The sequence below is a fragment of the Parasteatoda tepidariorum genome, chromosome 5 (genome assembly GCF_982258835.1).
Source record: "Parasteatoda tepidariorum strain Cologne lab strain chromosome 5, Ptep-v5.0, whole genome shotgun sequence".
In the NCBI taxonomy this organism is placed as follows: Eukaryota; Metazoa; Arthropoda; class Arachnida; order Araneae; family Theridiidae; genus Parasteatoda; species Parasteatoda tepidariorum.
Genome location: NC_141759.1, coordinates 108,184,335 through 108,202,090, shown reverse-complemented (window position 1 = coordinate 108,202,090; position 17,756 = coordinate 108,184,335). Strand labels below are relative to the sequence as shown.

At 27.3% G+C, this 17,756-nt stretch overlaps 1 protein-coding gene across 5 annotated transcripts in view; it reads left to right on the top strand.

Moving 5' to 3' along the window:
- Positions 1–10,589, top strand: part of LOC122273067 (fatty-acid amide hydrolase 2) — a 50,465-nt gene extending 39,876 nt beyond the window's left edge. For all 5 annotated transcript variants that reach the window (XM_087164736.1, XM_087164733.1, XM_087164734.1 and 2 more), the window contains exons 6-8: positions 192–349; positions 4,120–4,218; positions 9,526–10,589. In XM_087164736.1, the coding sequence (XP_087020862.1) occupies positions 192–349; positions 4,120–4,218; positions 9,526–10,110 (842 nt within the window). In that variant the 3' untranslated portion in view covers positions 10,111–10,589. The remainder of the gene's footprint in view (positions 1–191; positions 350–4,119; positions 4,219–9,525) is intronic.
- Positions 10,590–17,756: the final 7,167 nt, after the last annotated feature.

Here is a 17,756-nt window from a genome sequence, read left to right as displayed (position 1 = left end):
TCAATATTGCAGCTAATTTTCCAATATAATTAAACTATATTACCACAACTTCGATTCTACTGAGTTGCATATGAGTCGCGAGCCACATGTAGCACACTTTTTATCTAATGTCCTATTTAAAATTATCATAGTTAGAATTTTAGAGAATTCGCCCATAAAAATTTGATTAATGAATGAAATTTATTTTTCAGAAGTTGTATCGAATTATGGAACCTATCCTCCGTCCGGTGAGAGAGAATTTGTGCCATATTTAAGTATGGGCCCCTTGTGTCGTTATGCAACTGACCTCATTCCATTGATGAAAGTTCTCACTGGAAAAAGTGCACCTCTTTTGAACCTAGACAAACCTGTAAGTACTTTTTTTATTATTATTAATTTGCTTTATTGCTTATGAATGAAATCTCCGATTACTTTTCAACTATTTTAAACCCTTACGGGGGTCTGTTTAGAAGAAATTTGGGTCCGTTAACAGACCCTTCACAAAATATCTTTTCATAAAAACGGACCCTTCACAAATTTGTTTATCTTCATTATTGTTTTGTTAATCGAATAAACCCTTCCCCCGGGGGGGGGGCGAAAGACAGTTCGAGACAAACTAAGTTTCCCTAAGTTTAAATTCCAAATGTAGTATTCTAAGAAAATATTTTTACTTTTACAAACATCATGTGCGCATTCTTATTAATATTAAATCATAATTTTTTTTCTTTATAAGTATTCATAAAATTCAATTCAATTATATTCATTCAATTTATATTTATTCATAAAATTAATTAATAGAATATTATGTAATTAGAAATTTATTTCTGGCAGTATTTTAAATAAAATGTTTTAAATTTAAGAATTGTTTAAGTTTACTTCATGGGTAACACATTAAAAGTGATACATTATTAAGTTGTGTCATTTAAAATATGTCAATTGAAATTATTAAAAATGTGAATGATTTTGTTTCCATTATTTGTCCGAAATGAATATTCTGTGTTGAGCAGCGTAGGCTAAATGAAGAATATTTGTATGTTGCATCTCTAATTTAGTAGCAGCAATTGTTGAGCAGAATCTTGTATCTATTTACAATTTAAGAACTTCTTTAAAAGGTTTTTAGCAATTTTTGCAATAACAGGACCCTGGTTGGAAGAATGTTACTTAACGCTTATTTTATATTCACAAATTATGAATAGTTTTTCACAATTTTACAAGAACAGAAACTTTCACGAAATGTCTGGACAGACCCCTGCCTTAAATCTCAGTTAGACATCTGTGGCTGCTGGCACTGCATTTTTCAATTGTTTCCATTAGCTGCTTGTAGAATTTCTTGTAATATTATAACTAAGTGTGCCACTTTTAAATTCTAGGGACTGAAATCAGTCTTGAGAGGATGCTGTTCAAAGTTAAATTGAGATTAATAATGTTATTATTTTTTTTTTTTTAATTTACAGTAGAAGGAGAAAAAATAAATAATGAGGAAGTGAAAAATAAGTAGAGAAATGTAGAGCTTCATGAAAAAATTAGTGGTTTATTATTCAGTGATTATGCAAAAATATGTACTAGGTTAGCTGTTATTTTTATCTTGTTTGTTGTAAAAAAATAAGCTATTAGAATGAAAAAGGATAACTAGATAATTGATTTCATTTAAGAATCATAGAAAGGTACATTTTTTTAGTCAGATAACTATACATTTCTGAAAATTTATATAAACAACTCTAGATTGTGTTAATTGATCAAAAAAATAAGTTCAATCTTGAAATATTTTTAGAGTGGCACCCTTGATTATAACCAATGAGAATTTGCAATAAATAAAAATTCTGACCACTTTTTCATTTGCTAGAACATTTTATTTATAACTGAGCTGTATGACAATACAAATTTCAATTCTTTTCCTGCAAGAATTTAAGACCATTTTATCAACAAAGGAAGGGGAATTTTTTAATCATCGAAATTTTGGTCATAGTCTAAAATCAAATTAACAAGCGTAATAATGAAACAAAGCTTTTTAAAACTAGGTTTTTCTAGTGGGTTGAAAAATCAAGATATTATTCTATTTTCTCACATTTTAAATAAAATTATAAAGCCAATCACTTGTATAATAAACTGTGATGAAATTTAGAGTTGAGTCTCAAAAGTAAAGTTCTATTTTTCTTTTACTATGTGAGAAAAATATAATTATTTTCTCTTTTAATCTTATTGGAAAACAAAGTTTTTAAAATTTTTATTTTATTTTTTTAATATATATATATATATTTCTCTCTCTAAAATATAAAAAGTCATTTTATAATTTCTACAGACTTAAGTACCAACTACAGAATTTGGTAATGATGCAACTGCTTTCTCTTCATTAAGTCCATTAATTTTAACATGGTCCTCTAATTGAAGAAAGAAAAACTTAAATGTGACTGTACCACCAGCAAAGGGCTGTATATGTTTTAGTTTTTTTTTAGCCATTGTTATTAATCACTAAACTTTGAAATATATATATCTGTCTGTGTGTTAAATCATATAAAAATCAAAATATCATATTACGAATTATTAATGATAGGGAAATGTAAAGTAATATTTTGCTTGTAGTAACACCATTTTTTTTTTAAATATCAAGAAATGGTTCGATGATAAATTAATACAGGATGCGTAAAGTTTTTAAAAGGTGGTTATTTTATATTTAAATTTTTTAAAAGCCCTTGAAGGTGCTTTTTTTATTTGAGGTTTGTAAAAAGAGTAATTTTTTATGTTATAAAGAGATTTTTTCTGTGCCGTGTCGATTGTCATTCTAAATTACAAAAAAAAATGCAATTTTCTCTGCAATATTTATCAAAAACTGGTTATTTTATAATGATTATGTGAAGTTTGTGAAAATGTTTTTGAATTTTCTAGATTTTATGCTCATAAATTAAGAACTTAAAACGATAGAAAAACATAATTTTTATTACTGCACAGGTCTTAATTATGTTTTTTTTTCTTAATTATTTATTTATTTTTTGGAAGGAGATTAAAAATATTTTTTGAGTGTTTAAAAAGAACTTAAGAGGTGTTTATTCTTTGTTGAAATATCTGGCTTGTAATAGTAATTTTCATAAATATCATTTTTTTTAAATATTTGTGAAAAATGTATGTACATTTCAGCCGGAAAAAAAAACTAATTACTTATATCATATATTATGCATTGTTTAAAAAACTCAAAATACAGTATTAAAAAATGTAAAATATAATATTGTAAAATATGAATATGTGATCTTTATTAGGTGGAGTGGGGGGGGGGGAAGCACTGCAGTGATTTCTTTTTCTCTAATTCTATTTACTGAGCATGATTCACTGCTGAATTCTTTTTCTCTCTATTTTTATTCACTTTTCATTTATTATCTGGTAAGAGAGTGAAAGAAAAGAGAATTGAGAATATCAAAAAAGTATAATTCAAATTTAAAATTCTCTTGTCGTAATAACATTGTATTAAAAATATTGGAATTTGAAAAACCGTAAAGTAATGTGCAATTGCAGAAAAGGTAACTGGATCTAATATTTGTAACATAATACTTTTTAGATGAATCTGTATGAAGTTGTATGTAGAATATGTGTTAGATTTACTCATACAGAATGCTTAGCCTTGTTAAAGGTGCTTATTTTTTATTTACGTTTTTTAAAAGCCCTTAAAGCCGCTTTTTTTATTCGTGGTTTGTAAAAGATGTAATTTTCTATCTTTTAAAGAGAGTTTCTTTTCTTTGCCGTGACGATTGTCATGTTTTAAATTACAAAAAATGCATGATATTCACGATTTTCTCTGTAATAATTATCAGAAACTAGTTATTTTATCATGATTTAAAGTTTTTGAATATTATTGATTTTAAGTTTATAAACTTAGAACCATAGAAAAAAATAATTTTTATTACTGCACAGATCCTAATTATGATTTTTTTTGGGGGGGGGAAGAGATTGAAAATATTTATTCTTAAAAGGTGCTTAATTTTTTGTTGAAAAATCTCTGCTACGCACCCCATTATACATAAAGTAGGTCTAATTCTGAAATGCCATTAATGTTCTAGACAGTAAATCATTTTCAAAATGTTGTTCTTTCTAAAAGACTTTCTCTCATGTTGGAAGAAGTTCTTAATAATAAAATTAATATTGTATTTGTAGGTGAAACTAAATGAAATTAAAGTATATTATGTTGAAGATGTGAGAAATCATCTCATGTTTACTAAAGTGGAACCTGATATTGTGAATGCTATACATAAAGTACGTATATGTTAAAAATCTTATGTAGTCTAATATTTATCTTCCTGTACACATGACTCTGAATTTTGTTACTGCATTTAAATATTACTGAAATATTTTAAATTGTTATTTAAAAAACTATGTTATCTAAATACCTGACTCTCAATTTTATAACACCTTAAGCCCCGTGGCAGAATCACAGTGGCACGGCGACATTGTCGCAGAATGTTACAGAGCTCTTTCAGAAAGATTTTTCTTTTGAAAAGTAAAAAAAGTTTTCCTACAGAAATTTACATGTAATATTTGAGCCATGCTTTTAAATAATCACTTTTTGACGCACTCAATTTACGTCGATAGTATCGTGAATCAATGTTATGTTTTGGTTGTATTTTCAGCAGTTATTGATTTTCAGGTGGAGTTTAAGCATCGCAATATATTTCCAACAATATGGAAAATTCTAATCAAGCATTTGAGTATTTACAGTTTAAGGTAATAACTCAATTGAATTTTTGGTAGCTATTGATTTCTCTATGGTTTTTAAATCTGATATTTTTGATACAATATTATTTGTTACAACAACCTAATCTCGAAATGAAACACGCATTTGAGGAGTCCGATTCGTGTGATTTTGTTGTCAATCAAATACAGCGCTTTTGTCATTTTAAATTAGTAACATATATGCTTGTTATTATTAAAAGTATCTTGCAGAAGGATGTTAGTGCTGAAGAGTTTTGTCGCAAATAGCTCAAAAAGATTCTACTACAGGGCCCTTAAGTTAGTTCATTTGTGTGTAAACATATCTGAATAGAACTCTTGTAGCTATGTTTAAAAAAATTTATTATTATTAATCTGATAGCATTGGTTGTTTTGGGGTTGAAGAATAACTTACAAAATCTAGTTAATTAAGTTATCATCATCATCAATGACTCGACAACCCAGGGTGGACCTCTGCCTTCTCAAGAAGTTTTTTCCAGGCCAACCCTTTTTTTTGCTAGTGTTTTCCAATTTTTAGTAGTTAATTAAGTTATCTAATTGAAACATTGTTTTATAAAACATACTATAGATTTAAATTCATTGTTATTTTTTTAATCCTTGTTCACTTTTATAAAGTGTCAGAAGCATATTTTTGCCATAAACTACTTACTATTTTACAATTTCTCTATTTACTTCAAAAATTGACTCTTTTTTTTTTTGTGTTCTAAGAAATATTGCAATTCATTTCTGATCTAGCCTTCTCAGATTTTTTTTTATTTTTCCAAATTAAAAAAAAATTTTAATGAAGATTTACCTGTTCTTTTCAGTTCTAATTGGAAAACTTTAGTGTTTTAAAATAAATCAAAAAAAGCAGAATTTTAATGAATCAAGTGTATAGAGAATGACATGAAAGATTCTGTCAGTATTCTTACAATAAAATTAATAAAAATAAGAACCCCAACTTTAAAATGCATATACTTGAAAGAAGTTTTGAAACTTAAACATGACTCAAAATCTAAATTTCTAATCTGTTTAATTTTCTTTTTTAAAAAATTAAAAAAAATCTGATTTATTTAAATCAGATACTTTTCATTTTATATATATTTTATTATAAGAAGTCTTTTTGTATAGAACTCAATAATTACTATAAAGATGCCAAATAGAGTTTATTTTTCAAACAGCTTTTTCAGGCTTTATTATATCTTTTTAATATACTTCAAGATACAAGAATTTCAATTCTTGAATAAAATCTCTTGGTGTATTAATAAATGCATATAAAAATATTTCTGATTTGTTCTTAATTTACATTCTGAAAAATCTAAACTAATTTTTAAATTTCATCTACTAATTGCTGTAATTTCTTACACCAATAAGTGCTAATGTAACTATTGCTAAATAAATTTTATTTGCATAGAATTTAACACATCATAAAATTTTAAAACTTCAAAAGTAAATAAGAATTTTAATTAGTGTATAGATAAATGCATATAAAAAAAACAGTTCTTAATTTACATTCTGAAAAATCTAAACTAATTTTTAAATTTCATTTAATAATTGCTGTAATTTCTTACACAATAAAATTAATTTATTTACATAGAATTTAATGCATCATAAAACTTTGAAATTCAATAAGAATTTTATTCATTATTAAGAATTAATCATTTAGAATTAAGATTAAGAATTAATCATTTTATTTCATTCAGAATTTAAATCAGTGGTTCCCAATCTTTTTTGACTTAACACCCATTCCCCTCTTTAGATGATAATTGCTATCTATTGCTTCTCAATAAATGTTGACTGCCGCCTTTAGCCTTTCTCTTTTCTTGCTTTAAAAACTGCAAGTTCTCGCTAATAAACATCAAAATACTGAATTTAAAAATTAAAAAATGAATGTAACATTTTACATTTTTTCTCCCCTTCTTTTCTTCTTCCTTTATTTTTTCAAAAAGGACAGATAAATGTAGGAAGCTAATTAAAACAGGAGTACATGTTTATTTATTTCTTACTTGGAATGTAGGAGAATTGAATACTTTTATAACTAAAATTTGAAAACTCTATAGCCCAGCAGCAACATTGTCACAGAACATTACAGAGTTCTTGCAGAAAGATTTTTTTTCTGCAAAGTAAAGAAAAAAAAACATTACTTTTCTTTTCCTCAGAAATTTACACCTAATATTTCAATCATGCATTTAGAATATCACTTTTTGAAGCGCACAATTTACGCCAATTGTATCGTAAATCAGCGTAATGTTTCGATAGTATTTTCGACAGATATTGATTTTCATGTGGTTCTTAACTATCCCAAATATTTCAAACAATATGAAGCGCTGGAATTGGGCATTTGATTATTTACTTTTCAAGGCAATAATTCTATCAAATTTTTGGCAGTTATTGCTATCGATTTTTCCAGAGTTTTTAAATCCGATATTTATTACAAAAACCTAGTCTCAAAACGAAACATGCATTTCAGGAGTCCGATACGCGTGATTTCGTCGTCAATCTATTTTCTGCAATTACCTACTACCGCAGATTTCATGGTTTTTAATTATTTTTTATTGTGATGATTATTTATTTATTTTGTGAAGAAGGAAATAATTTGTACATGATCCACCCAGCAAAATGCAAGAATATCACCCATAATATTAGAATAAAAAATTATTGCATGTTCAATAATGATAATATATATATATTATAGTTTTTTTTTAACACACCACTTTTGTTATTTTAAATTAGTAACATATATTAGAAAATCTTTTAACTATCATTGATGAATTAAATGCCTATTAATATTCGAAACATATCACTTAACATTAAAATGTTATGTATTAAGTAAGCATAATACGTAACATTTCAAGTATGTTTGATGTCAATCATAACTCAAAAATACTGCTGTTTTTCTATTTTGATGACCATAAAAGTTCCCAAAATTCCCTAAGCGTAAAATATTTAGTATATAATGCAACAATTATCATGAAATTTATGTTATTTCGTAAAACCTACTGGATTTTTTCTTATCCATGTTGGCAGCTATGGAATAGTATAGTTGTTTAAATCAACAAATCTTAGTTAAAATATTAGATATTCAGGATATCCATACAACAAGGGAATTAGGGAGAACAGGATAAAGTTAGGGAATTTTATCTATCTGGAAATTTCAACTAAAATTCTCAAAAAGCCTATTGAAATGATTTGTGTTTGGAGCACCTAAAGGTCCATTATTATTTCCAAGAATAAATATTTGCAGTGCAATAAATATTATAAAAAGGAATAATTTACTTTCGATAGCACATATCAGTGTTTTGTAGTATATTTTGTGTTTTCATTGTTGGGGTTTCAGATCAGGACAGGTGGGTTTTGCTGTTTTAAACTGTCCAAAACCTTCTGTAAATTGGTAAAAGGTAAAATTCCTATATGTGTAATCATTGTACACATAATAATTACATATATTAATAAATATTTGATACGTTTTATGCAATTTACTTTAAATTATGAAAGGAAAATAATATAATATAATAAGAAGAGATTAATAACTTTGATGCTGCACAATTCATTGAATAACAAAAGTGAATACATTATCCTTTAAATATGCTTTTAATACAGATAAATTAAGTTTTTGCATAAGGATAAATAATATAATATTAAAAATAATACTTTTTTTAAAAACAAAAACTTCTTTTCGTTCTTCATTTTGTTTCGTTTTTCAAAAATTAACCTTTTTTTTTTTTTAAAATTGTGATGTAATTTGAATCAAAGGGTTTAGGACAATTTGAATAGTTTATTGTTATATTTAATAGTTTACAATTTGGATAGTTTAAGACAGTTTTGGACTGGACGGTTTAAACTGTGGATTAATACAATATGTCCTAAACCTTGCCAACTCTGGTTTATTTAAAAGGAATAACTTAAAAATTAATTTCAAAATTTATATCACAAGTTACAAAAATGTAGAGAAATTTGATAAGATCAGGGATTTTTTTTCCCTTGAGTGTTTGTGGATATTCTGGATATGTATTTTTTTTTTTTTTTTTTTTTTTTTTAAGTATTCAAACTATTTTGCCACTATTGTAGAAACAATATTGCAAATATATTTCAATATTGCTATCTGAATCTTTTATATTTATATTAACCCATTTTAGGCCAAGCATAGAAATTTTATAAAATGTGGTACTATTTTCATTGAAATATACTTACATCACATTCATTAAAACAAAAAAATTATATTTTATATAAGAAATAAAATGTCGCGTATAGGCCAACCAAATATTATGCATTAACCAAATTAATAAGCAAACAATTTAGTTTTTTTTTTATGAAATTTGTTTTATTTTTTCTTTATTTACTGACTTTTAAGTTTAATCGATCTTAAAAACATATGATAAATCTCAAAAGGAATAATTATACATTTTCAAAAAATTTCATTTGTCAATAACGGTTTTAAGTGTAAAAAAACTTTAATAGTTTAAAAATTTCTCAACAGAAAGTATTTAGTCCGATTGAATTACTATTAACTTTTGGGTGTTTTAAGAATCTTTGACAACAGCAGATAAATAAAATCAGTGAAAAAATTACGTCACAGTGTTCATGAAAAATATTTATTGAAATGGTGCATTTGGGTAATTTTGGCCGAAAATGGGTTAGTTTTATTTAGTATTTGTCTTATTTTTTAAAACTTTGTTGCTAGCATACCATTAGTTTTAATTGTTTAAATACCTGTTCATCTATTATTAAAAATTAATCCTCTTGTTTAAAATAGGTAACAAAAGAAAAGATGTAATTTTGCAATTTTTTTCAGTATTCAACGTTTTTTGCCACTATTTTATAATTAATATTGCAAATATATTTATCATCCAATAGGTTACAAGTCATTTCAGAAACGCCTACAAAATAGTTCCAAAAAAGTTGGAACTGCCTATTTTGAAATACATGTATCTCATGTGGGCTTCCGCCATCTCAAACTGCAAAGCTCCCACCTTTTCTGACGAACTTGCAGAGCGCAAAGGTTTGATACACTTCAAAATGGAATTTTTGCAATGGCTGATTGGCCAGTCAAGATTTACATTCCCCGCCATCGTACTGGGCATGCTCGAAAACACAGTTCTGGAACAAAGTGACAATTACTTGAGGATGTTGAAGGACCTTCGGAGAGAACTGACAGAACTGCTCGGCGACGACGGCATCCTGCTTTTCCCTCCTCACCCAACCTGTGCCCCACACCACAACGAACCTTTATTCAAGCCCTTTAATTTCGCTTACACTGGTTTGTTTAATGTCCTAGGATTTCCAGTAACGCAATGTCCACTAGGATTGGGACGTGAGAACTTGCCCATTGGTGTACAAATTGTGGTCAAGCCTTTCAATGACAGATTATCGCTCGCTGTTGCAGTGGAATTAGAAAAAGTGTTTGGTGGCTGGATTTCACCGTCAAAGATTGTGGAGTGACCGTGATTGTGTTGAGGAAGAAAATAATCAAAGTGCTTCATTTAAAGGAATTAAAGTGCAATCATTGACTGTAACTTTTAATATATTAATTTTTATTTAATGTTGAAAAAATGTCAGTGTCTTGTTAACACAAATGTTTAAATTATTTTGTGTTTATTAATTTCTAATTTTATTTATTATTCATGTTTTCCTGATTTGTGATTTATTTTTTTAAATTTGAGTAGAATAATTTACTGTAGCTGTTGAAGTTTGATTTTCTTGCATCTTGATTTTCTAATGTTTTGAAGAATTCTCTATTTAAATAAAACACAAATTGAAAATAATTATTTTGAATAAATGCCAGTTTTTTTTTATTTGGGAATTGTTTTATTAATTATTTTTGAATTAGTTCAAAAATATTTATTTATTGTGTCCTTTCTTATTTGTGTTATGTAAAAATATTATTACTGTATAAAATAAATATATTTTGCAATTCAAAATTATGAATTAAAAAATATGAATGAATATTTTTAACTTTATATAAACTTTTACTTTCAAGTACCTCAAATGGAAAATACTGCAGTCAATTGATATTAGTAGCTACTACAAAAATTATATATTTCTGCTTATTATATCTTATTTTCCTTTATTGATTATAAATAGAAATTCTTCTAAATGAAAAATGTTTAATATGTTGTGTATTACGTCACATAAAATTCCTATTATTTCATGAAAGTGCTGAATTTTTCTGTGATGCAGCTATACATTTAATTTAGGATAAAACATCTCTTAATTCAGTAAACTTATTTATCAATACCATATAATAATAATGTAGCTATTCTGGTAATGTGGTTAACAGGCTTAAGCATCCTCTGAGTTTGAAAAAGGTTTTGTACAATTTATTTAAATTCAATTATAGTTGTGATTTAATGCTCTTTTACTTGAAACAAGCTTTCCAATCATTCTTTTCATTATTTGTAGTTTGCTAATTTTGTAATATTATGCAGTACATAATAATTTTTTTATTAATTCAAATAATTTTTATAAACTTGCCTTTCTTGAATAATTATTTATTTTCCTGATAAAAATTCGTTTGAGAAATTCCCCATTTCTTAACTTGAAAAAAATTAAATAGTATAGTGACTAATTCAATATTCATTCAAATTTTTAGTTTTTTTTTTATTATTATTATTATTATTATTTAATTTTTAAATTAAACATGTATAATATAACTTTTTTAATACTTTTATAGTAATTATGATTATTTTCATGAAAAATCATTTATTTTTTAAAGAAAAATACTTAGTGATGAAGTTGAATAAGTGAAAATGTCAACCAGTCTATTTACATTTAAAATATTAATTGTAAATTTTTTTTTTACATTTGTATTTTCTATTTGAAAATATGTTAAAATCATCGTTAACTTTTCACAACTTCTAAATTAGAGTTTCTTAAATAAAAAATATATCTCAATATGACTTGATTTTATTCAAAAATATTTTTAACTAACAAAAATGCAAAATTTTTTTCAGAGAAGTGATTTTAAAACTGACAAAGTTACAGAATCGTTTTCTTAAACAGTGCAGCTTAAACACTCATTGTTTAAAGTTTTTTTTAAGAAAAAAAGCACTGAAAATTACAATTTGCAAGCAAATTAGAACTTCACATTAAAATCATAAATGAAAATAAACCTTTAAGCACTTCGAAATTTAAACTTCTTACTTGTGTTTAATTCTACAAATCCAAATTTAACAGTTGATAATTATTGAATCGAATTCATTTTTATTGCATTAAACTTCTTGAATATTTTCATGCATCTTCGTATTTTCAATTTTTAGTCATATAGTTTTTGCGCTGCAAAACTAAATGTAGCATAACGTAATTTTTTTTTATAAAAATACAATAAAAGCACTTAAAACAATTGAAATTTAATTGAATATTGAAATTTAAAAAAGAAAACTTGTATTAAGTTTGTAATCAAAAGAGGTCCTACTGGTATGTCAGTATTCCTGTGGTCTGCAAGCATAGTGTTTTTTTACAACTAGTTTAGGAGTTAATAATTCTCAGAAATAATTCTTTTATTCCATGGAAGTCCTTGTACAACTTTCAACAAACAACTTCATAATTTTAAGTTTCTAAACCAAATCAGAGGTGGTACCAACTCTCACATTTTTTTTAATAGTATTAAAATAGTTTTGTATCGTAGCATCAAGCAACTTTAAACTGTTTTAAACACAAAGTTTTCTGATTTGTTATAAGTATGAATATTTACTGATTTTTTTAATATTTCAATAATTATTAAATCTATTTCATGTAAAATATTATTTTTTTACTATTTAATTTAAATGAAGATTGAGTTTTTGACATATTTCATTAGAGTGTGTTCTTAACAAATTCATTTTATTGTCTAAGAATTTTGAAAATTTGAAACACATTTGGCACAAAGTTGGAACAGAAAATTATTAACGCAACATCAGCAGGCACAAAGTTGGAACAGAAAATTATTAAATCTTTTTTATACAAAATATTATTTTTCAAGTATTTAATTGAAATGAAGATTGAGTTTTAGACATATTTCATTAGAATGTGTTCTTAACAATTTCATTTTATTGTCTAACAATTTTTAGAACAGATATGGCACAATTTTGGAACAGAATATTATTAAATCTATTTCATACAAAATATTATTTTTTTAGTATTTAATTTAAATAAAAATTGAGTTTTAAACATATTCCATTAGAATGTGTTCATAACTGTTTCATTGTATTGTCTAACAATTTTGGCACAAATTTGGAAGACCAGCATATGCAAAAAAGCTTAACAATATCAAAAATTGACAGATTGTTTCACATAGTAAAAAAAAATTCTTTATATATATATTTATCACCACCAGGATTCATACTAGCATTTTTTAAAAGAATATTGTAATACATACATTCTGTGATGCAAAAAATTTAGCAAAATCATTACTGTGGGACTAATTGAAGTGAAATGTTTAAAGGTAAATATTTCTACTAGTATGAAAGTTCAAATAAGTGTTTTTGACTATTTTCATGCTAAACATATCCTAATGCATTTGTTTTCATTATGCGTTAAATTTGACACTTTTGACAAAAATACAAGATTTATAAATTTTTGTTTTATTGATGCTGTTTTGACTGAAATAACTTGAGATAAATAAAAGGACATTATTTTGGGACGCAGCTCTGAAAGCATTGTACCTCTGAAAGCATTGTTGAAAGCAAAAAACAATGTGAATAACATTTAAACTTGCAATACCTTAGATATACATTATACTAAATTGACTGAAAAAAAAACATATTTCAATTGTTTTTAACCTATTCAAAAAAAATTTTAACATTCCAGTAAGTAATATAATAATGAAATATGAATTATTATATTATTAATTATCATTAACAATCATTAATAATTATATTGTTAATTATCATTAAGTAATATTATTAATAATGTAATATGAATTATTACATTATTTAATTGTTATTGGAGATAAAAGTTTGCAAAAACTGTTTTAGTCAGTTGTCTCTTATAAGAATTTTTAGATATGCTGGAAAAGCAAAGTTTACGAAGACAGACAATTTATAAGATAGATAATATGTAAAAATAATCTATCTAAAAAAATAATCTAAAGTAGAAAAAAAAAATTCAATAAATTATTCTGCATTCTATTTTTATTTAAGCTATTGTTAGTTTTTTTAATTGCAACGGTTAAAATACAATTAAAGATTTTATCTTTTTAGATTTCAAGTTATTTTAATTGCTCAAAATTAAAAAAAGAAATTATAATTATTTATCCGATTTAAATATTAATTTATTTAATATACAAATTATTTTGGAGGTTTAAATTAATTTTTTTATCTTGGAACAATAACTTTATACGCCTGGTGTTTTTTTATGCTATCATGCAACAAATTATATCATTATGTAATATAAAATTCAATATTGGATTCAAAAAGTTCAATATTTGCTTTGAAAAAAAAATTATTTTTTTCTTAAGAATTTGAAAAACAAATTCGACAAACAATAAAAATGTGCTTTCTGAAGATCAATTTTCATACTGATATTATTTTCAATAAAACTATTTTTTTAAAAAAACAGATTGTGTAAATTTTTTTTTAAAACTTTTTTGCATAATAATAATTTGTCTTTTAGCCTGTATGGAACAATAATATTAGGTGTACTCAGTTTTCAAGATCCTGATGCACTTTTTATTCAAGTTTTTTTTTTTTTTTTTAGTATCTTTATGCAATGATCTAAAAAACTGATCTAATTTGCATAGTAAGAGAAAAAAACAAGTAATTCTGTATTGTTTTTGTTTTTTCAAAATAATCACACTTTTAAGATAAAAAAAGTTTCAGGAAAACAAAATATTTTGAACTCAAAATTAAATTTTACATTAAATGACCGGATATGTGAATGTGAATGACATTTTTTTATCCATAACATTAAAAAAAATTAAAAATATGCTTTGATAACTGCATACCATGATGAAAATACAGGTAGGGGAGAGTTGGATAAAACGGGATACCATTATTGTTTTTATTTACTACGGAATATCTGTTAAAGAAAACCATACATTATTTTTCTTGTAGCTACAACATTTATTGAAGCACACAAAAAACATATTTTAAACTAATTTTAATGACTGTGAAATAGAAAAAAAAATTAATTTCCAAGCTCTTACATATCCCGTTTTAGCATACCTGGGTTGGATAAAACGGGATAGGGTTTGCAATGTTTAATTTTTTGCATATATATAAATTATAAATAATGCAAATATATAAATAATATTGTTTATATATAAAAAAGCTCAAGTCTTCATCAGAGAAATACATTACAATTAGCTCTAAAGAAAGATGTGAAATCCTAGAGTCGAAAATAAAATGCTTAATAATGAACGTTAATAAACAAATTTTGCATTACTATATAAAATAGACCAAATTTTTCGCAAATATATATAGCTAATATAAATAAGTTGTTTAAAAAGCCTAGGCCTACATTAATATATGGCCATTTTAAAATGTAATAATCCAACAAATAAATAGATGGATAAAACGGGACATAAAAAACTCTATCCCGTTTTGTCCGACTCCGACACTTTTTGATACAAACATGGCTGCTGCCTAAATGTGAAAAGAAAATTAGATAGACTGCACGTAAAAATATTGGTAAATAAATGGTTAATTAAATTTAATACTCACCGGAATTTTATTCCCATACATGTAGACAGTACAATGTAAAAAACAACGCGCGTAAATGTAGAAAATGGCAAAAAAATAGAGTAAAAAAGTTCTGAGACCTACAATTTTCTATCAAATAGTGATCTCGAGACGGGACGCACCGAGATTGATATAATCACGGTCGAATAACACGTTTCTGTCGTTGTCCACTAGATAGCTGCAATAGTCTGGTCCCTAGGCGACGCATCCCGTTTTGCCCCTACTCTTCCGATCAAGCATCATCGGGGCTGTCAGTACTTGGAAGGGTGACCACCTAGGAACACCACGAGTCATTTGCATACCTTTTACAGACGTGAGGTAAACCGGGTTTGAATCTCAGCTATGGCTGGTCAGTGCGAACTCCGCACCCGACTCGCACCAACCACATTGCTGACATAAAATATCCTCAGTGGTAGACAGATCATGGGTTAGAGTCCCCTTGCCGTCAGGCTAACGTTTGGAGGTTTTCATGGTTTTCCTCTCCATGTAACGCGCATGCAGGTTAGCTCCATTAAAAAGTGCTTCACGAGGGCTAAATTTCCCCCAATATCTTGATCCTGGAGTTCCCTCGTCTTCTGGATTGGGTTCAAAATTATAAGATACAGAAACGAACATTTGTGGTCGTAAACTCAAAATTGAATCGGTTGTTCGACGACTGTTATAAACTCGTACCGAAGAACTCAACAGTGACATGTCATTTTCACTCTTCTACTCTAATTAATTTGGAAAAAACACACTTTTGTTGGCTCAAAAAATTAACATTTCACAACTGACGTCTATTTTGCGTGTTTCGTGTAAAATTATATTTCTGTTGCAGTTGATTTACGTCGCACTAAAGCTGCACAATGGGCTATTGGCGATGGTCTGGGAAACATACCTGAGGATAATCCGAAGACATGCCATCACAATTTTGATCCTATGCAGAGAGGATGGCTCCCCCGCTTAGGTAGTTAAACGACCTGTGCGTGAAGTCCAGCACTTTACGGTAGAAAAGTTTAACGCTGACCCATACCGCACACCCTCGTTCCCTACGCAGACTGATCCAAGTGGTCACCCACCCGCAGACTGATCGTAACCAGTGATGCTTGACTTCGGTGATCTGCTGGAAACCGTTTCTTAACGATCAATCCACTGCGGGGCAAAATTACATTTTTAAAAAATAGTAAACAAAGACAATCACGCTTTCATTTAAATCTCTGAAAAATAGGACTCTCATTTTCAAATTGAAAAGAAATTAAATTTTATCATCACAAATATATATCTAGAATTACGGCGAGATTCAAGTCCACTTATACAGAGCTTATTGGTTTGTTGAAATTGAATACATTTGCAGGCGTGTGTGATCAATTCAGGCAAATAAATCTTTGTCAAATTGAAGGACCAAAATACAGAGAAGGACAGCACAAGATACATCCAGGGTAACGGTGGGATTCAAAACCGTTACCTCCACCCCAGAAAGCATGTAACCTTACGACAACCTTGAGTTTTAACTTTATTTTCATTGTCACAAGAGGGTCATCGATATTAAGACTCTACGATTTATGACTAACGAGGAGTGATGGTGAAAATAAAATCAGCATTGTGCACCTACCGCCTTTATTTCCCTGACAAGCTGGTACCCGCTCTACAGCTGGGTGGATTCAAAACCTAGACCCATAGTTTTTTTCATCATATCTTTGGAGTGAATTTAAGAACATTTTGTTCACAGAACTCGATGTATAGTGTACAAAATAAAAAACAGACCACCCTGAATAGATTTTGATCTAATGATTGAATTTTCACGTTTTATAACTCAATCTTAATATACCAAACAATCGTACCAAAGGGAATTTTTATACACTATTTAGGGGTCACATAAAGGGTCAAAACAGTTTTTGTTAATTACCCGGAAGGAAGTTCTTTAAGCTATATATTCGTGGAAGCAACGTGTGAGTCGTGGTGTGGTTGTTAGCGCCATGGGGAAAGAAGTTTGTAGACTCGGTGGTCAGGGGATCGGTCCTGATCACGAATTAATTTTTAATTTTTTTTCCATTAGCATTATTTTATTTTTTATAATTTATTTTTCTATATTTCAACGTGAATAAAGTGATATATTTATAAAAATAATTACTTTTCTTTGGGAAAGAGGGAAAAATAGCTGAAAAACGGATAAATTTCGACTCCGGAGCTACGCACACGACTCGCTCCGTAACTCCCTTTAATATTAACTTATAATTTTCAAACTATGCCAGAAATTAGAGTTTTATATACCAAACAATCGTACTGAAGGAAAATTTTTATACACTAATTAGGGGGCACATAATGGGCCAAAATAGATTTTGTTAATTAACAGGAAGGAAGCTCTTTAAGGCATATATTCGTGGAAGAAACGTGTGAGGCGTGGTGCGGTTGTTAGCGCCGTGGGTAAAGAAGTTTGTAGACTCGGTGGTC